Below are 21,909 nucleotides of genomic sequence, written 5' to 3'. Positions count from 1 at the left end.
ACCTGAAATATCAAACAGTCTGCGAGGACTGATCTGCACACCTAAACTGACACATTTCAACAAACATGTCTGTTTGTTTGTTGTTTTTCTGTTCTTTAACACGACATCCATATGTATGGAAACAGAATTTCACTTAGAAGTGGAAGCCCAGCCTCGAAGTGTTCACTTACCTCCCTGACAGTCTGATCAGTGTTCTAATAAACTTGCTGGCAGTGGGGATGCACAATCTGGATATGAGTTCTATTCATGGATAAAACAGAGTGTTGGCGCTGGAAAATTACATCAAAGCTACAGTGCAAATCCAAGAGTCATTGATAACACAACATAAATCAAAGCGAGGCTGATTCTCTCCCTCTTTCATACACAGGAAGATGTCAGATCTCTGTAATGAAGAAAAATGGAGTCTGTCGCAACCACTTTTGTCCTGTGACCCCAAAGTAATGGCCTGAGTGTATAAAGTAATGTATTAAATTGGCACTCGCTGCTGGCCAATACATAAAGCCTCTGCGGCACGAATCGCTATTGACCATAAATAGCAGCGCCTCCTTGACAGCGACACATTTCCTCAAGTCCTGACATTGGAAATATAGAGGAAGAGAGTGAATGAAAAGGAGGCGAGAAGGTGAAGAAGAGCGAGGCGGAAGAGGAGCACGGGACAGATTCGCATGGCACTTTGCAAAACAATATGAAAAAGACTTGATTATAGGGTGAGCAGAGGGAGAGGGGGGATGAATTACATGGAGATGAAGAGAGCGAGGCGCAGGAGGAGAGACAGAAAGACAGAGACCAAGAAAGAGGGAAGCAGCATCAGAAAGCAATAGAGAGGGAGATTAAGAGATTTTCATTTCTATCACAGTATTCTTGAAGCACAGAGCACGCCGTCATTACCCTTATCAAACACCAACGAGTTCCTCTGATCCAGTCCCTCACTGACAGGGATACATAAAACTATGGTATATACTAGTCCTGCTCTTTGATTTCTGTCTAATCCATGTATTTTTGATGTGTTATGATCCATATCTGAACCTGTACGGTCTATTTTTACTTTGCTGTCATGATGGCAGATTTCAACTTTTAACCTGTTCAGCTATTTCTACTATTTTCAGTACTGCGCTAATATTGGCACCTTATTACAATGGAAATGTATATTAGTTTCTGTCACATTTTAACAATTTGATTATTTAGTTTTAGTTGAGAAAAAGTAAAGACATTTAAGTTTTCCGTGTTTTGAACATTTTTCATCTAACCAGACAGATGTTGAACTGACTTTTCCGAGGAGGAGAGCAGCTCCAGACACTGTCCTTCAGCACCTATGTAACCTGTGTAATGGCAGCAACAGAAAGTTTGCCTATCCATTGAGGACCAATTGGCAGATGGGATCTCGATGAAGATGCATTTGGTGCATTCAGACCTGTACTTAGACCTGTCCGCTTGGGATCTGATCACCCAAGACACATGTTAATACCAGCTTTAAAGGGCCTTTGATGTGTAAAGTTACTGTGGTTACTGGTATTGTTCTTGTCTATCGTATATATTGTTTAGTATTAGGCCAAATCAGGTGGATAACTGGCAACTGATTTGAACTGGGAGAGATGTGAAATCTGAGACCATGGTTCTCAGTTGGAATTGCCTCCTCTGGGTTGGGAGAGAGTTGCTGCCTCAAGCGAAGGAGTTCAAGTATCTCGGGGTCTTGTTCATGAGTGAGAGTAGAATGAAGAATGTGATGGATCAGCGGTTTGGTGCAGCATGTGCAGTGATGCAGGTGCTGTGCCAGACTGTCATGGTGAAGAGGGATCTGAGCCTTCAAGCTTTCAATTCACTGGTCCATCTACGTCCCAACCCTCACCTATGGTCATGAGCTCTGGGTAGTGACCAAAAGAATGAGATCACAGATACAAGCGGCCGAAATGAGTTTCCTCTGTGGGGTGACTGGGCTCAACCTTAGAGATAGAGTGAGGAGCTCAGACATCCAGAGGGAGCTCAGAGTAGAGCCGCTGCTCCTTCAGGTCCAAAGGGGTCAGTTGAGGTGGTTCAGGCATTTGATTAATGTGCCTCCCGTTGGAGGTGTTCCAGGCACGTCCCACTGGTAGGAGGCCCCGGGTCAGACCCAGAACACACTGCAGGAATTACATATCTAGTCTGGCCAGGGAACGCCTTGTGGAGGAGGTGGAAAGCGTTGCTGGGGAGAGGGACATCTGGGGTGCTTGGCTTGGTCTGCTGCCCCGCGACCTGGCTCCAGATAAGTGGATGAAAATGGGTGGATGGATGGCGATTTGTGAAATCGGAAAAAACATTGTTTATTTCTCTTGACATTTTCAGCCTTAACTATAACATTTAAAGATCCATAGCTCAACACAGAGGTCCGACTTGTCTGATGTTTCTGCTGTGCTTGCTATCATGTTCTATAAACCAAATCTACTGCCACAGAAGCTCAGCTGTGGGCAGGGGCTGCAACAAAATGAATTTTAACACATAAAAAAATTGTGACAAAATTTTGATTATTTTTTTCATTGTAGTTTTTGTGGACACAATAATTAACACTGCATGATAAAATGCTCTTTGTTTCAGCAGCTTTTTTTATGACAGAGAATAAATCTGTTTTTGTATTTTGGGGAGTTTCTTTGTTCTAAACTGAGTGGCAACAATCACAGACACAGCCACACTTGTTTTACATGTGGTCCAGTGTAATAATAGCCCTCAGGTCAGTAAACAAGCCTCGGAACGGCAGGTGATGGATTCGTATCTCATACAACAGCTGTTGAATCCGGGCAGCAGGGGGTGCAGGGAGGTGGAGGGGGGAAAGCGGGCATTTGTGGCTCCCCTCTCTCTCAGTAACTGGGTCAAGGTTGATGTGCCCTTGTGCGAGACGCACGCAAACTGTTCTGGTCATAAAAACAAGCTGTTCAGCGTCTGGTCCGAGTTTGCCTCTCTCTGATTGGTCAGCGGGTAATTGATAAAGGTGTCCCTAATTAACTGGCTGTTTCACCCTCGTTAGAAAGCAGATGTGATGGTTTTGGACTGAAGGGCTTTTTTTCTGACAAAATGAAGAGAAATATTAGACTCATATAATTTCATAATAGAATATAAATTATACATTTAGTGGCGTAATTAATTTTATTCTATTCAGTTAACCTTTTAACCCACATTATGCAGCTTTTCCAGATGTTTCGAACTTGCTCTCTGGCCTTCCTGCAGACCTGCTTGTGTTTTCAATGTGATACGAACAAAACCCAAACAGCAGTCCTCCCAGCTGTAGTGTCTGTAGTGATGGTTAAACTCGGCCTCGGGGACAGTGAGAGGTGTAAATATCATTAAAATCAGAGATCAGTGAAGCTGCAGGTTTCTAGACAGAGGTGTGTGTGTGTGCGTGGGGGGGTTATACAACTTCTGGGCCTAGTTTGGATGGCAACAAAACTTAACAAGGCTCACAGTTTGTGTGTGTGTGTCTGTGTGTGGGAAGAGCAGACAGACAGGGGACAAGTGTGTCGAACAATGAGAGTGAGCACCAGAGGAGAGAGGAAAAGTATAGCAGAAGAATATGCTGCAATTCTCCAGTCTAAACAGTAATTATGATCGACAAGCTGAGAATAAGACGAGGGTTCGGAGAGATGATACGCGGTGCGATAAGTGCAATTATGTGCGATTTATTAAAACTGGTAGCAGACATGTTACATAACTGTCCAATAGAAGGAGTAAGTTGGAGCAAATTGTGATGGGAAAACTGTAATTTCTTCAACATCACACCGCAGAGAGTAATCAGCCATAATCAGCACTCCCATCAACTGATTTGTTCTGTTTATGGAAGCGCTGATTGGCCCTAATTAATTGTGCAAGTTGATAATCTGTATTCGAAATTGACTAATTTTACTGCAGAGTGGCTCAACTTTTGCAGAGTGACTTTGAGAAGACTTGAATGACCTCAGCTCATGTCTCATAGCTATGTCGGTGTGTGCTCGCAATGCAAAGAACTGACATGCCTTCATGAGACAAACATCACGAATCAGTTGAGAATTATACCATGTTTATACTCTGCCACTTAAAGGAACAGTGTGTTAGATCTGTGGGGATCTGGAGGCATCTTGCAGTGAGAATTACAGATTGCAACCAGATGAAACTTCCCTGGGTGAGGATTCCTTCAGTGTTCATTGTTCAGGAGGATTTAACAACGAGCCAAATTATCCACAGAGGTCTCCTCTCCAAAACTAACGTACAAGGTGATTTAAACCAGTCAAAAAAAAACAAAACAAAAACTGAATACAGTAGTTTTTAAGCTATAAATCAGTATTTCTCATATGCTGTTTGGCATGTCAGACACGGGCTGCTAGGTCAGTACCTGCTCTCCCTATTTCTGATCCAGACGTTCAGGAGGTTTTCATTCTGACCTGAATTAGCCACAGAGGTCTCCTCCTCTCAAAAACAAAGGTACCCTATGGTTTAAGGGGCAGATCAGCTTAGCTCCCATCATTTCAGTTAAACAGGTTATGACACGGTGCTTGTTGAGGTTGCTTAGCAAAGCCTGCCTCCGTGCTCTTGCAAGTCCTCGCATTTTCCAGGCGGTTAAAGATGCGGCATGTGCACGGCCCCAAAAATGGTAACAACACAGAATAAAGCAGTTTCACACAACCGATATTTCTTGTACGCTGTTTGGCATGTTGGTGATGGGCTGCTAGTCCAGCACCTGCACATGTGTGCTCACCTTATTTCTGATCCAGATGTTTAGGAGGTTTACACTGTGAATTGAAATAGCTGCAGAGATCTCGTCCTCTTCAAAACAACCAGACCTGGTGGTTTAAGGGGCCGTACACTTGCCGCGTTTTTTGCAGGCACGCTCAAATGCCAAAGTGACGCCAGAGCAACGTCAGAGCAACTTCAGAGCAACGCCAGAGCACCGCACACGCGTTTCCGAGTGCCTATTCTTCAGGGCACAATAGCTGCGCCCTGAGATAAACAGAGTTCAACTTTTGGAAAACAGTAGCGCGCACCACGTCATGTGACGAGGAACAACCAATCACAGCCGACAGATATCTTTCCCTTCTTCCGTTAATATCAGTCTGTGATAAATATGGATAAGAAATTTATCGTTTTAGTGCAGGGCTATCCAGGGCTTTGCATCCGACATTTAAAACAGCACCTGGAAGAAGATCAGCTCTGCACTTGGGATTTCAGGTAAACAAGTTATGAAACAGTGCTCGTTGAGGCTGCTTAGCAACCTTAGACGCAGCCTGCCTCCATGCTCTTGAAAGTTGGCACAGAACAGGCACAAGAGTCGACCTCATGTTTTCCATGCAGTTAAAGACGTGGCATGTGTACGACCCCAAAACCAGAAAACACTGAATAAAGCACTTTCATGTTAAAAAATTCTGTGGTAAGACTAATACAGAGAGCAAAACATAATGTTGAGCTCACGTCATCTGAATGATCTTACCAGGCTAGAAACATGGCGGTGCAACATGGCAATCTCCGTGTACAAGGTCCTGCGCCCTATGTAGATACAAACAACTCATTCTAAGGTAGCAAAGATACGAACAACTCATTCTAAGGTAGCAAAAACACAACAATTCTTATTTTCAGGTGACTATACGCTATAGAAAACATACTGATCACATTATATTTTATTTCTGCCAGTATATCCCCCTCAGTCCTACACACTGGACCTCTAATACGACCTGTGACTTCACTTTGTAGAGAGTTGTTTAAAAGGTGTAAATGGATCCGTCTCTGTGAGCTGCACACCTGATCTTTACTTATCTCAAGAGTAACTGTGTCAGTAAGCAGTGTGTGGAAGTGGCCACTGACAGGGTCCTGCCCCTGTGATTATTGCCGCCGAAGTTCCACTAAAATGACACTGAAATTATGCGACCCCTCCTGTCAGACGAGACAGGTAGAAAGCCATTTCAGCGATTTCAGTAGGGACATCATTCGGCTGTCTATTATCATACAGCACAGTGTGTAGCTCACAAACACACCTTTCACTGGCAGCGGCAGAGTGATGCTACAGAGTGCCACTTCTTTTACTTCACAAATGATCATTTGTGCAGACACCGGCTTGCAGTGAGAATATCAAAAAGACAACAGTCTGCTTTCAGAGAACGGTGATCTGTAACTGAGCAGGGTGTGAGTGAGTGAAGACAAAACTTTTCTATCACTCGTGGCTCTGTCAGGGGATCCATCCACGGGTTTGAGCTAGTTTATGTATTGTTTTTAGTAGAGCTGCTGCAATATTGCATTACTGTGCTATTGACAAGGCAACCGCAGGGGATGGCAAGCAACCGTCACAACCACTACATTTAGGTTGTTTTCTTTTTTAATGAGGTATTTCTTGAATTCTTTGCAATAGGAGTGATGGTGACAAGGTGCTGAGCATCTAAAGACAGTTTCAATGGAATTGCATTGCTAAGCAACAGCTTTGGTCCATGTGTACTTCCTGTCAGCTGATGTGATTCACATACGCATGCAGAACATTCAAACAGGAAATACGTAGGGACACATTTACAATGTTTCTGTAGTGAAGTTTCAATCAGTCTACTCTGTGTTCAGTGCTGCACGAACAGGTGGATCCATCCTTTGTCTTTTCGTGCTTCAGCTCAGCCAATCAGGATGCCACTGCAAAATTTTAAATCTGCTGTCTCTTCTGCTGCTATCAGCCGTCATTTCAGGCAGAATCTTTGTGCCCTCCTCAACACGCTCACCTCCAGCCATCATATCCGTCCAGGACAAGCTCAACAAAGGCTTGTTCCTCTACTCATCCAGATCATCAGCACTTCTCCATCTTCCTCTCATCTCATATTCACCACCTCTCCCACCACCAGCGTCTAGACCCCGGGGAAGGGGTTCCCTATTTGACTATGGATTCATCACCCTCCTTAAATCATACCATCTCTACGGGGTCTAATCGCCAAAGATATGTTCACATGTTAATAAATATTCTTTTACCATAAAAACGAGTCTCTCCTGATTGAAAAAGTGCTGCTTGACACCTTTCTTTCATGTTGCGCACCTGGACAGTTTTATGTCACAGTTTGTTGCACAACGTGATAGGTAGTTTCACTATTGTTGCCACAGAGACAGTAGTTTTAGATCCACACAGACTCCTACTTGACAGAGGCTGTCCAGTCACACATCTATGGGCCGGTCAAACTGCCTCCACCAGGCTGACTGACAGCAGACATTTACTAAACCAAAATAGTTTTCACGTCAGTGCCACAGGAAGAAATCAACATTCTATGTATTTAATGATTCACTGATTTCATTTACCAGCCAAGTGAAGGGAATCTGCCGCTCACAGACAGACTGAGAGCTGATCAATCAATGAGTGCACAGTCAATAAATTAAAATCACATACAGCGGGATATTTGTGTGATTCCAAACAGCTGTCTGTGCAGATTACACTTGACTAAATTCAACAGAAACAACACAGGGGGGTCTCTGGTTACTACAGAGACGACTGAGACAACTAAAACCTTTCACTGAAGCATGAATTGAAAAAGTCGCAGGACTGTTTGGTTTCTGTCAAGCAACACTCAAAAGTGCATAAATTAGGCTTCAATTAACGCAGGGGAAATTCCTTTACAGTGACAGCCCAAGCTCTTTGCAAAACTTATTCTTCTTGTGGATTTTTTTTAAGTTACTTAGCTGCCTTAAGTGCATTACAACCCTCCTACTGACTGGAGAATGGTCTTCAAGATTTGCATCATGCAGTGGACAACCTTAACAGATGTGGTAAGATTGGTGATCTGGCTATGGAAGACACAAATCTGTGGCTACATGTAAATGGAAGTATCTCATTGTGAACAAATCCCCTTAAAAGACCAAAAACAACAAGATGTTAGTCTCAATACTTTCCAGCTTCTCTACCCTTAATGTACTGGGTCCTAGTGAAGATGTGGAGATGTGTGTGTGAGGTTATTCAAGTCAACTTTTGATGGTCTATTTTCAGCTGTGGATTGATACACATTGCTAGTGAGTATCAATGGCAGCAGGACAGAGTATGTGCCTATATTCGATGTTATAAAGGAACAGTCACTGATGTGTTCTTAATAGTTTTTGGACAAAAACTGAGCTTTATGTTACAGAGAGATAAGTTACATCAGACTTTGGCTTCTCAGGCAATACTTGTTTGTAGAATCAATTCTTTTCATGAAATATGTTGAGAGAAATATAAAATACTGACAGCCTTATTCTTGCATTTGAATTGTGAAACAATACACTTGAAACTCAAGTGTAAATGTGCCAAAGAGATTTATGCTAACTCCAGAAATCCCATCTGCAACAATGCTGTAATACTGCTGTCTTTATTCTATCTTTGTTCTGTCTTTGTTGTTACTCTGGACATGTACAATAGAAGACTTGACAAGGATGCAGAAATAAATCCAAAGGAAAGTTTTCTTACTCTGGACAGGTCCCCAACCTCCAGGTAGAAACAGATGATGAAAACATTCCAGGTCATCCACACGACCAGCCAGGCGGCGTACTGCAGAGAGAGCAGGCAGAGAGAGAGGGAAGTGAGAGGCAGACGAGATCCGACAGGCCTTTGTTGGAGAATTAAAAAAGCATGTTCATGTCTTGCATTTGGAGCGAGCTGGAGATGGAGAGGAAAGACAGAGGGAGGCTTCACTTCTGATGTTGTTAAGATGCTGAGAAACAAAAACAACAGCGAAGAGTGCAACCAATCACCTGAATCAAACCAGACAGGGAGAGAAAATAGACGGCAGGACTGTGAGTGTGTGTGTGTATAGCAAGGAGAGTTATACACAGGAAAGAATGAATGATGGAAGAAAGGCAGAATTTATAGGCTTGGATCAAACTTTCATTGCATTTCATTATCTAAGTCTTCTCACTTCATTTTCTGTGTCTGAGTGTGCATGTTCATGATGTGACTGCAGTTCTATCCACAAATAGTTAGTCCACATATGGGTGGGGAGGTCACTAAAATTAACATGTAATTGAAAGCCCATGGTTGAATTAATAATTGAATTAATTCATAGTCAGTGTATTACCTACAGTAGATGGTGGTGGGCACACCCCCAGTTTGGAGAAGCAGGCAGGAGTATGGACACGGAAGCTAAGCAATGTACTACTGTGGATGGGGTCAGCAACAAAATGTATTTTAGCCACCCTTGAAATTTAATAACAGCTTAAGTTTAGACTATATTTACAATATTTTCACGGCTTTACCTTGCTGCAAACAGTGATTTCGGACAGGGGACTGATGCTGTTACATCGCTCTCTTCATAGCCAGACTCCATTAAGAAAAACATTGACATCACCGAACACAGGAGCTGCTGGTCTACCGCTGCCTCAATCGGTTATTTTGTTTGTGATATTGCGACTTTGGTGTTTGAAAGGGTTTATTCTGATTCACCTAAGTCACACAATAACAGAAGCAAACTAACTGATCGAAGTAGTGGTAGATCAGCAGCTCCTGTGTTCAGTGAGCTAAAATTACTGTTTTTGTCAATGGAGTCTGGCGGCTTTGACGAGTGCATAGATGGGTAACTGAAGCAGTTAATGGCTTCCCCTCCGGAAAGGGCTGTCTGACAGCAAAATAAAGCAGTGAAAATATTCTAAATATAGTGTACACTTTAACTGATATTGACCTTTTTAGTGACTAAAACATGTATTGTGTTGCACCCCTCTGCAGCAGTACATTCCTAAGCTTCCTGCTTCTCCAAACTGGAGGCTAACTGACAGATATCTACTGTATGTAATACACTGGCTTTGGATTCATACCACATACAATCCCACTTCCAAAAATCTCAACTATCCCCATCAACTAACCAGCTTGCCTCAGTGTACTAAGTGTAAAATGTTACCATATCGTCACGCTGATCACAGCATCAGAAAATAATGTGTCTCCATTAAGAGGGACACTTTGAACGCAAGATACAAACAGCAAACAGCAGCATAACTTCATTATTTTAGAAGCTAAAAGTTTAGTTCTGTTTCCTCTGTTAAGTTTAGAACTACTGATTTCGGTTTTGCTGCTTAAATGTCCCATGATATGAGCTGCAGTGACAAAACTGGGCACATGGAATCGTTTACAATCATTGAAGGCAGCCTCTCTAATCTTTACAGTAAATAATTTTGGAACACACCCATACATCAATACAATACATTATTTAACTAGAATCACTGCCTTGCAATTGTATACGTCTGCACACCAGTCAAGTTTCTTCTTTTTTTTTTTTTTTTTTTACATTTTTTGTCGAGTTTTGCCTTCATTGATAGGACAGCTATGATAGACAGGATTGGTGGGGAGGAGACAAATGTGAAGACATTCTCTTGAGGTGTTGGTCACAGTCACCTCGACCTTTGAACAAAAAATTCTACTCAGTTCATTGTTGAATCCAAGTGCCAAATTTGGAGATACTACCTCAAGGTGTTCTTGAGATATCGCATTAACAACAATGAGACAGATGAAATGTCACAGCGACCTTGACCCTTAACCACCAACCAGCTGAAAGTGTTCTTGAGATATTGACCATCAATCACAAACTTCTAATCAGTTAACAGCTACAATAGACAGGATCGGTTGGGGGGTGACATGCCGCAAAGGGCCCCAGCTCGGAATCGAACCCGTGCCCCCGCAGAAGACTTATCACCAGTCAAGTTTCTATTATAGCTCACATCCATGCCTGTGAAAACATGGATGCTTCACATACATCTTAAAGAGGCAGCACAGTTTCGAGGTGGACACCAAAGATGAGTGTCACCAATTCAGTATCTGACCAAATGTCTCCCCTTCTGTTCCTGAGGCTGAATAACGGCCAGGAGAGTGTTTTTGCAGAACATTATGATGCAACAGTGAAGATGACCTTTTGGATATAAAATGTCATCACTTCATAATTTCATCCTATTAGACATTTCTGTGAAATTCTGTCATCATTAGAGTATGAATTCTTGAGTTGTGGCCAAAAACATGCTTTGTTAAGTGTCGTTGACGTTTGTGCCAAATGTGAAGAAATTCTCTCAAAGTGTTTTTGAGATATCGTGTCAGAAAAATGAGATGGACAAGGTCACAGCAACCTTGACCTTTGACCTACAACCACCACATTCAAATCAGTTCATTGTTGAGTCCATGAGGGCGTTTGTGCCAAATTTGAAAAAAAAAAAATCCTCAAGGCGTTCTTGAGATATTGCATACATACAGAGGGAAGGACGGACAACTCGAAAGCATAATGTCTACGGCCACGGCTATCACCAGCACAGAGGCATAAAAACCAACATGACCTACAGAGAAAATAATCTATTCGGGTGGGTGTCGGGTGGATGATTTATGCGCACACGCTTACTCGGATGGCGTCAGAGCCGAGCCACGCATCATCAGTGCACGTGAAGGTCTGTGAGAAGTTGTCAGTGGGGTGTTTATGATGTGTGGGAGGGCCATGTGGAGGCCCTGCAGCCGCTGTGGGAACTTCTGACAGTTTCCTGACACATGAATTATTTTATCGACAGCTGCCAGAGACAGAGAACAGAAACAAAGAAATTCCTCTTGGCAAGTTATTCCTACTCCCACTCACATCACGGTTATAACCTTTTATTTAATATATAAATAATTATCAAATTGTCTTCCTTCAATCTTGGATCCAGCGGTAGGAATTTATTTTAATAACTAATGAAGACTGCACCTATTTCTTGATATATGCAGCTTTGCTGTTTTACAGTGCGTTCTCCTGGTATGAACCTCCTGGTATTTAAGATAATTTGTACACATCATACAATTTTCATGAATGGCAGCGCTGTGAGACTTTCAGCTTACTTTTAGTGAGACAGAAAATAAAACCTTTCAACTGTCACTCCACTCCAACATTATTCAGCCCTCGTTATGAGCTGTAGAGCTGAGTATAGGCTAATAAGAGGCTGTTACTAAATCTAGGGCAAAGGATATTTAAAATGGATGTTTCAAGTGTGTGTGTGTGTGTGTGTGTGCGTGCGTATGTGTGTGTGTGTGTGTGTGTGTGTGTGTAAAACCCACCCCGGTGACATATCTCGGCCTGAACTGGATGGTGCCAAACAGGCCCAGGATGACAACAATGATGTGGAGGAAGTTGGTCAGGATGGGAGCCCACTGGTAGCCCAGGAAATCTATCACCTGACGCTCCAACACGCTGACCTGAGAGGAGGAAGAAGAGGAGAAAGAGGATTAGATATCTATGGATTACTGTTAGGCTCCTAACACTGTGTGTGTGTGTGTGTGTGTGTGTGTGTGGGGGGGGGGGGGGGGGGTAGGTTTATTATCATCCAGTCACTGGAGCCTCACGCTGCGATAGTTAATGAAGTCAGCACAGCGTATGATACGGCACTGCTAAATATATTAACACACACACAGGGAGACAGAAAGACACGAGGAGGAAGAGGAAGCAGGAGACAAAAGTGGTGGAGCATTAAGGAAGGGAAAGAGAAGAGAAGAGAAGAGAAGAGAAGAGAAGAGAAGAGAAGAAATACTATACCATAAGAAGAAAGAAAGAAAGAAAGAAAGGATGGATGGATGGATGGATGAAAGGAGGGGGGGAATGAAGGACAGGAGGAGGGAAGGAAGGATGAAGGAGGGAAGGAACAATTAAGAAACAAAAGATAGACTGACAGAATGAGCAAAAGAAAGAAAAAAGAAAGCGCACAAAGGGATGGATGGATGAAAGGAGAGAAGGAAAGAAGGAGGGAGGGAAAGAAGAAAGGAAGGAAATGAACAAACAAAAATACACAAAATGAGCAAAAGAAAGAGAAAAAGGATATAACGCACAAAAGAATGGATGATGAAAGGAAGGAGGGAAGGTAGGAAGGAAGCTGGAATGAAGGAGGAACAGAAGAAAGAACAAACAAAAGACAGACAGACAGCAGTATGGATGGATGAAAGGAAGGAAGGAAGGAAGGGACAAACAAAAGATAGACGGACAGACAGAAAGACAGAAAGAAAGAAAGAAAGAACAAATAAAGATGCCATTATTAGCTTCATTTAATCCCAAAAAGACAAAGGACATGGTGCAATAAAACACAACAAAAAGGAAAGAAAGAACCAACTGAGTGACAGGAGGAAGAAAGAAAGAAAGAAAGAAAGAAAGAAAGACCATAATTAGCTTAATTTAGCTAGAAAAAGACAGGAGGTTGTGCATTCAGAAAAGAAACAGAGAGATAGAAAGAGCCGACTGAGGGGCAGAGGGAAGAATGAAAGAAAGAAAGAAAGAAAAGAAAGAAACGAAAGAAACAAAAGAAATAAAGAGGAAATGAAAGACAGACCATTATTAGCTTCATTTAGCCCAAACACAGACTGATATTTACAGTTCAGCACTATAAGTGTTTAAACACCAGCAGCTTACTCATGACATACAGAGCTTTATTCTCCTCTGTTATTCTCTCTCTCTCTCTCTCTCTCTCTCACACACACACACACACACACACACACACAGACTTCTGGATGGCTGAGTTTGGAGTGCCCTAATGCGAGACCATATGGCAACACTACAGCCTTTCACAGCCAAATAGCAGGTATACACACACACACACACACACACACACAAAGACACAAATAAACACAAACACACACAAACTGTAACCTTGTGTAAACTACACTTATTTCACATTAGCTCTAACTTTGAGAATGTTTATTGGATAAGAGGGTTACAAGAAGAGGAAGGTGTATGAATGAGTGTGTGCTGCACTGACATATGTGCATCCACCCATGTGTGTGTGTGTGTGTGTGTGTGTGTGTGTGTGTGTGTGTCCATGTCAGGGCAGGTCTGCTGTGCTTGCACTTGACAGCACCTGCTGTTATTGGACACACTGGGCTCAGCTGGCACCACAATGTGTGAGAGCATGTGTGTGTGTGTGTGTGTGTGTGTGTGTGTGTGTGTGTGTGAGACACATTGTCTCTTTGTGTCCCTGCCTTTATGTGAGAGACAGGCTCCGTCTCTCTGTCTTTATGTGTCTTTGTGTATCGACTTCATTTTATTATGTAAAAGTGTGTCCTCCCATTGACAATTATATAGTGGTGCAATTGGGCCTCGCTCTCTCTCTCTCACACACACACACACACACACACACATGCAGAGGCCATTATAAGAAGTCAGAGGCCTCCCAGCCCATTACTGAGGCCCCTGGGGGCCCCTCTTTCATCACCAATAATATAAACAGTCTTCACTCCAGCTGGGACGCACTCACACTCCCCAAAAACACACAATAAATCACACACAAACACGGTGTGGCGGAGAGAACATTTGATAGGAGGGATAAAATATTTGTTTGCACACAAAAGCCAACGAGCGTATCGATTTCTCCTGGTTATAACTACACTCGTCCTTAATGGTCAGTCGGCACAAACTGATCCTTTCCTGCTGGTGTTTATTGTTCTAACCTGAGTAATAAAGATGTAATATTCAAAACCTCACCATCTGTTCATTTGCTCCGCACTCATCTTTTGATGTGAAACTCTCATTACATGGCTCAGCTGCAAAACAACTAACTTCAGCAGCTGCCCCGCTACATCACTCTTTGTAATTAAGTCACTGACTTCTCCTGACAGACAAAAGACAAAGCACACGCGGGCAGCCTTCCTCTGCCATAATCCCAGCATCCTTTGCATGTGTCAAATGACAGGAGCTTCAGATAAGGTGTGAAGTCGCCCCGGTCTTTCAACAGCTTCGACTCGGGGGACAGAGAGAGCTGCAGACAGCGTACAGTCGCTAGCAGCAGTAATGTTAGCAGATATGCCAGTTTTGTGATATGTGCAGCTGATGAAAGCTTGGCTGCCTGTACAGGTGGAGCTTCAAGCTGGCTAGCCGGGTCCTTTGGGAGCCGCTGCGACAGGCTTTGATGCTGCCGACAGAGATGTTCCTTTCAGTTCTGCTGCTCAAAGCACGAAGGCAGGGGCGTGCTCACACTCAGGCTGTTTATCTAGGTACAGTATACACTGTGCATCCACCTGTGGACACAGCACATTACTCTTTATGTGTTGATTTTACAATCATTTGGATCTGCAAGTACTGACTTAAGAATTTTGTCCTCTCTTAAGAAACGCTTCACCCAGGGCAGGAAATCCAAAGTGTGGGATCATTTTGAGAAGGTGAAGGACCAACCCAAGGTGATATGTAAACTCATCTTCATTGGTTGACTACAAACATGACGTATCATCTGAAACATGGAAGTAGCTACATGCCCATTAGCCCACAGCGTCATTAACAGGCGGCTCGCTCAGTGTGTGACGTGCACTTGTAGATAAAATATAGGCCTATATTAATGAAGGTTCATTAGTATGGTTTTGTATTTCTCTGTAATGTAGCACAGTGTTAACAATGTTACTGATACTATTCTTTCTCACACCTTCAACTCAAACCATTGTGTTGCCCCGCCCAAAATATATCATTTAATGATTAAATTAATATCATAAACATTTTTTGGATTCTTCACTCATCATGGAGAAATGCCAGCAAACCAAACTTTCATCAAAAAGTAAATGTAACACGAGGTGAGTAACTGATAAACAAATGGTCATTTTGTGGGTGTAATATCCCTTTAAAGCTGATATGGATCTGTGGTGGCCGCCCTAACTACCTACAGAGCTAAACTGTGCTAAATATTGGGCCTCTTTCCACTGCTGCTCACTCAGACTTGTGTAATTTAGGGTTTCTATTTGATAAATCCTCATCATTTGACACCCATGTGAAGCACCTGACCATATCTCCAAAATATTAGTAAACTGAGATCTGTTGTTTCAACTGCTGACCTGGAAATGATCATACATGCCTTTATCTCATCTCACATTGACTAATGTAATGCACTTTTCTCTGCACTGAGTATTTAAGCTCTTAATCATCTGCAAGCAATCCAAAAGCTCCTGCAAGACTACTAACTAGGTCTAATAGACGGTCTCATATTACCCCTACACTAACGTCTCCTCACTGGCTCCCTGTTGAGTTCAGGATCCAGTTCAAAATTCTCATTCTTACTTACTTACAGAGCATTACACTGCCAGGCTCCTGCTTATATACTTACTTTTACTAGCGCTGCTCATCGTGGACTATATTGCTGTCATTGTTCATTTTAGTCAAACCATACAGTTTGAAAACGAGGCGCAGCTCCAACTAGAAAACAATGTTTTGATGCATTGGACATGCTGAATGTGCATATTAAGGCAGTACAGGAGGAGGTGCACATTAATAATCCTCCAGGACTGTAACATGCTCATGTTTAACCCAAACAATGTGTCATGTGACTGCAGTTGGTTCAGATCCAGGTCGGAACACGTTCTCACCACAAACAAACTGCACCAGAGTTTGTTTGTAACTGGACTGAGACCACCTCTTCAAGACAGTCTTGGTCCGGTTGTTTTGGTGTGCACCACCTGCCCAAACAACCACACTTAGGGGGCAATCAAACTTGAGTTCGATTGAACCGAACCAAACAGGGCAGGTGTGAAAGCACCCTAAGTGTACTAAGTAGAGTGCAGATCTCCGCCAAGTGGCTGCCTGGGCTGATCACGGCCATTCTAGACAAGTCTTGTAATTCAGCAGATGCAACACAGAACATTTCAGAAAAACGACCAAATCTACAAAATCTGCAAATCTACAATATTGGGCAGGCAATAAGCTCTGCTTCAGAAATGCTACTGGTGAGGTATGTGGTTGTGCAGCAGATGGACAAACCAAGTTGCAGCCACCAAGTGCCCCTTCTGGCCCCTTTACAGTCAAAATGGCAGTGAAGATAACAAAAACAGAAACTAATTCTCTCTCGTATCATGGCAAACTTTAATGGATAATAACATATGGGGTATGGAATTAATCTGCAGATGCCTCTGTTTACAATTAGACCATACTTTTCCATGGATGCCACGAGGAAGGCCTAAATGTGACCTGCAACTGACAATACCGCTTGTTGCTTTTAGCCAGCCAACATTAGCCAGTAAACTTGCGGCCCCTACCAGCTGCTTAAAGGATAACTTCGGTATTTTTCAACCTGGGCCCTATTTCCCCATGTGTATGTGTGCGTATGATTCATGGGTACCACTCGTTCTAAAATTGGTTTAGTATTGATCCGCGAAACAAGCTAAAACGGTAACGGGGGCAAATGTGTCCCGTATAAAAGTGCTTTTTTTCGCCACTGACCAGTTCAGATCGCCAGTGCTATCTCTGTAGATAGCATATTGTAGCGGCCCTGGGGCAGTGGTGAGTGTGAATGAGTGGAGTCAGCTGTCAGTCAGTGTTGGAACAGAGAGGGGGAGGGCTGCCCCGCTGGGTACTGTAAGTGAGTATGTGTGTATGAAGTGTGTGTGTTACGCTAGAAGAGTCAGAGTTTGGGACGGAGTCTTTTACGTGCTACCCCCTGGAGTGTTACCGGAGTTTTTGGATCCCTCAAATAAACGGGCCTTTTTCCCCGAACGCAAGAACAGGATGTCACGCAACACCCCGTACAGCTTTCATAGGCTGCCTTTGTCGGACGGCGAGATGCTGAAGTTGTGGCTAGTTGTGCTACAAATGGATGCTAACACTCCTCTCCAGACACTGCGCCTTGCAGACCACCGGGTCTGCAGTGCTCACTTCTCCCAAGACGATTACTGCCAGCCGAAGAAGAGAAGACATCCAATCCCGAAACACCTCTTCCTCAAGAAAACGGCTGTCCCACGAGTAGAGAGAGCTCGTGGCATCACACAGCCCAGAGGTAAGGGAAAGGCTAGTATGCTATTTACAGAGATAGCACTGGCGATCTGAACCGGTCAGTGGTGAAAAAACACACACTTCATACACACATACTCACTTACAGTACCCAGCAGGCCAGCCCTCCCCCTCTCTGCTCCAACACTGACTGACAGCTGACTCCACTCATAGCACTGGCGATCTGAACCGGTCAGTGGCAAAAAAAAGCACTTTTAATGCACAAACTTATACGGGACACGTTTGCCCCCGTTACCGTTTTAGCTTGTTTTGCGGCTACGGTTGCATCTGCCTCCCTCAATACTGAACCAATTTTAGAACGAGTTGTACCCAGGTTGAAAAATACCGAAGTTGTCCTTTAAGAACAGCGAGGAATCAGTACTCAATGACAGTACACAACAGTCAATAAAACAGGTTTTCCAACAATTTTGAATCCCTGCAACCACAAGAGACTCTTGAGCATACAGTCACAAATGTGCACACAAAATATGAGGCTGATTGGTCCAGTAGTTTGCAAGATTAGCTGCAGACAAACAGATATATACACATGCAGACACAACCAAACACATGATCTGTTCCAGGCTTATGGAAAAGATGGAAAAGATAATAAACACTGACAAGTCTGTTATGAATATATTTAATGTGTCTATGAATACGTGTACAGAGCTGTATCTGTGTGTGTGTGTGTGTGTGTGTGTGTGTGTGTGTGTGTGTATTTGTGTGTGTGTGTGCCTCATAAAACAAAGAAAAAAAGTTGATATGCAGCCGCCGTCGGTCAATCTGTCTAATGCCGGCACAAAATCCCTCAGGGACCAAGAATGTTTATTCCACCTACTGTTTTATTAGCACAGTGCTCTTGTTAGCATGAGTCTCCCAAATGCAGTAGTTAGCTGAGAGCCTTAGAGCGACAGTGCATCCATCACTGTCCTGTTGTCCATACTCGCTGTATAAAGTCTCCCTCCCGTAAAATGCGTCCACATTCATTTAGTGTCGTCGCAGCAGTGAAACATTTGAAAGTAAACCGACACATGAAGGCACACAGGCCGCAGACATGTAGCTAAGCGATTGAGAGAGACACTCAAACACTTGGGGAATAGACTGGCGGCAGAGAGACGAGGGTGATGAAAGGGACGGCGGAGAGACACAGAGGAGACAACAGGGACAGAGTCTTCAGTGAATCTGGGAATAAGTTTGGTCTATTTGATAATGAATGATAGAATGATATCAAAGAATTATTACAGCTCCAGAAGGGGAGACAGCTGCACTGTGTGACCATTACGAGACACTGCAGAGGGATGAAAGTGTCTTTTTATCTTAAACAGAAGTAGAGAAGAGAGAGAAAAAGACGGTGAGGGACAGAGAGACAGGCCAAGAGATCTGATGAGAGGGCCTGAAGAGACGGAGGGGTGATTAAGATCCGACAGTTGCTAAGGATATCGGGAGAGATGAGAGAGGGTGAGAATGTCTCATCTTCTCATCGTCCCCTCTGTTCCTCCCTCCTTACCTTCTTCCCTCTCCCGCCCACTCTTTCTTCTCTCTGCTAATTTCCTTCTTCTTTCCTGTTCTCCTCATCAGCCCCTGCTCTCTTCGCTCTCCTACATATTTAATATGTATTCATCTGTTACCAGATCTGTTGTGTCATAAAACAGCAAATTACCTCACCTCCCTCTTTTTCCCTCCATTGCTCCATCTCTTTCCACCATTACTGCGCTACCTTCCAGTTCTTGTCCCTCTCCTTCTGCTCTGTCTCTGTCGTCTCCATCTCCACCTTCTCCTCATGCAGCATTTCCTTCTCTAGCTCCCCTTCCTTCCCCTCCCCACAGCCTCTTATCTCTCCCTCTCCCGCTTTGCCTCCTGCCTTCCTCAGTCTCATCCTTCCCTTCCCTCGTTCCCTCGGCGCTTTTGGCTGAGAGTTTTCGCTTGGTTCTGTGACCTTTAAAAAACTGCTGATCAAATTCTGCTGCTCATCCCATTATAGACGACAGAGAGGGGAGGGGGAACGGGGAGAGGGATGAAGGGATGGAGAGGAGGTCAGACAGGGTAGGACGAGATAGATAGTGAGAAGGAACTGGAGGAAGAGAGGAGGTATGGAGAGACGCAAGAATGGAGTGGAAGGAAAAAACAGGTGCAGGAAGTGAGAAAATGTACAAGAAAGTGTTTATGAGTCAGACAAGAAGCATCACGACTGAGTAGCAGCTAATCAGACACACATCAAGTTAAATAGGTTCCCTTTTTTTTCGCTCATTCATTCTGAAACCATATTTTTTCCTCTGCCTCTGTATTCCTCGTAAACTTTATTCTCCTAATAAAACTCTGAAGCGATCGTGGTTTACTGTTAACTTAATTAAGGCCGCCTGCCTGCGCCGTATCCCACTGTGTACAGCAAAAGCAATCTCCTATCGATTCGGTTCACACAACGATCAATTCATCTCCATTGGAGGCTATTAGGGACCATTTGTGGCTACTTAGGGCTTGGAGAGAGAGGAGAAGACGGCAGGGAAGATGGGGTGAGCAAAGTGAAAGGAGGGGAAAAAGATAAAAAGGAAGGGAGAGTAAATGGTGGAGGAGGAAAGAGAAAAAGAAGGAGGGCGGAGATGGAAAAAGACAATGATGATCATAGGTGGAAACCCTTCCATTATATATCCAATTTCCCCACTCAGGCCCACTCATTGTCATCAGGACTGTTCAATCATATCTGTAATAGCCATAAAGTCCTTAGTCACTCGGCTATAGATAGACTGCACAAAACTCCGACTCAGAGTCCCTCTTAAATTAACATTACAGGGCGGCCATCAGGCTGGTATACTTAAGGCTCTGGTCATAAACCTACAGTGGTAACACGACTGTGACTGGTACAGCCGATGTGTTACCTTTGGATGAATTAGCTAGACTTTCCAGGGAGTTGTGTTAAGCTCCCTCTGGGCCCTGAGGTGCACCTTTCAAATTTCCTGATCTCATGGGCTTTCTGGGCCGGCGAAGGAGATTATCAAGATGCTTCGGGAGATATGGATTAATATTTAGGTCTGTGTAAGAAATTTCATCAGGCTGAGGTGAGGTGAGGTGAGAAACACACGAGGTTCAAGTAGGATGGGTGTTTGAAAACTGACTCTGGGAAAGTACAAATGGTTGTAGGCTAGAAGTAATATTGGTGCCAGAATGTGTAACGTCTTCTAACTCTTTCCATATCTACCAAAAAATCAGGACCCTAGAATTACATTTTGTCAGGGTGAAAAGTCAAAGGGCCCTATTTGAAGGATATATAGTGCATGGTCTAAAGTCCATGGCGCAAGTACATTTACGGGGTGTCTAACCCCGTTTTTTTTATCTTAACCTCACATAATCTGGGCGCAAAGTAAAATGCATGAGGCATATACGTTGTATTCATAAATTATGAATTCAACCAATTAGAGTGTTATCTCCCATTCCATTTAAAAGCCAAGTGTGCCTGCACCTGGTGCACTGCTATTTACACGGTGGATTCGGCAAATTGGAGAAGTGAGTGGTTTTCTGCTGACAGTAATGCCGTCAGAACTATCTGCACTGCAGCAAATATCGTGGGACATTTAGGCAACAAACCTAAACCTGTTGTTATAAACTTGACAGAGGAAACAAAACTAAAATTTTAGCTTCTGAAATAATCAGTGCAATTACACTGCTCGTTGTGAGTAAAAGCGCAGTGTCTCTCTTAATGGGGAGTTAACAACAGCTCTGCTCTAATCTCTGCTACGTTCAAATTTTTGAGAATGTAATAATATTTTCCTCATTAATGATGTATTATTTCACAGACCAGCAACCCATCCGCAAGCCTGTGTGTGTATCAAGCCAAGTGTACGCATGTTGTGAACCCACCAGTAGGCACATTTTACTGTCTGAATAATACGCCCAGCTGGAAAATATGACACCTCTGACTTTAGACCAGGTTTTTGTTGGTTAATGGCGCAATTGCTTTCTGCTGTCTCAAAGTAGCAATTCGCCAACAATGTGCCTGACCACATATTACATTAAGACCTACACGCCCATGGGTGCACAGATGGGCCCAAGTACATTTGGTGCTTATACAGCTGGTCGTGAAAATGTCAACTAGTTGGTCTGAAACTATCAATGACAGTTGTGCAGAGCTGTGCGCCAGGTGTAAGATAGGGTCTAGCTGTTTCCCTGTACTTCCAGTCTTTGTGCTAAGACAGGCTAACTGGCTGTAGCCTTTTAATAATGAATAGATATGAGATCGGATTTGATCTTCTCATCTAGCTCTCCACCAGAAAACAAGTAA

At 43.4% G+C, this 21,909-nt stretch overlaps 1 protein-coding gene across 1 annotated transcript in view; it reads right to left on the bottom strand.

The window, feature by feature from the left end:
- nkain2 (sodium/potassium transporting ATPase interacting 2) overlaps positions 1–21,909 on the bottom strand; it is a 135,255-nt gene that overhangs the window by 64,938 nt on the left and 48,408 nt on the right. The window contains exons 2-3 of the mRNA XM_033649332.2: positions 11,975–12,112; positions 8,390–8,470 (exon numbers count right to left, since the gene is read on the bottom strand). Coding sequence (XP_033505223.1) covers positions 8,390–8,470; positions 11,975–12,112 — 219 coding nt within the window. The remainder of the gene's footprint in view (positions 1–8,389; positions 8,471–11,974; positions 12,113–21,909) is intronic.

Source organism: Epinephelus lanceolatus, chromosome 13 (genome assembly GCF_041903045.1).
Source record: "Epinephelus lanceolatus isolate andai-2023 chromosome 13, ASM4190304v1, whole genome shotgun sequence".
Classification (NCBI taxonomy): Eukaryota; Metazoa; Chordata; class Actinopteri; order Perciformes; family Serranidae; genus Epinephelus; species Epinephelus lanceolatus.
The sequence above is the reverse complement of the archived record's forward strand: the minus strand, read 5'-3'. Positions and strand labels throughout refer to the sequence as shown.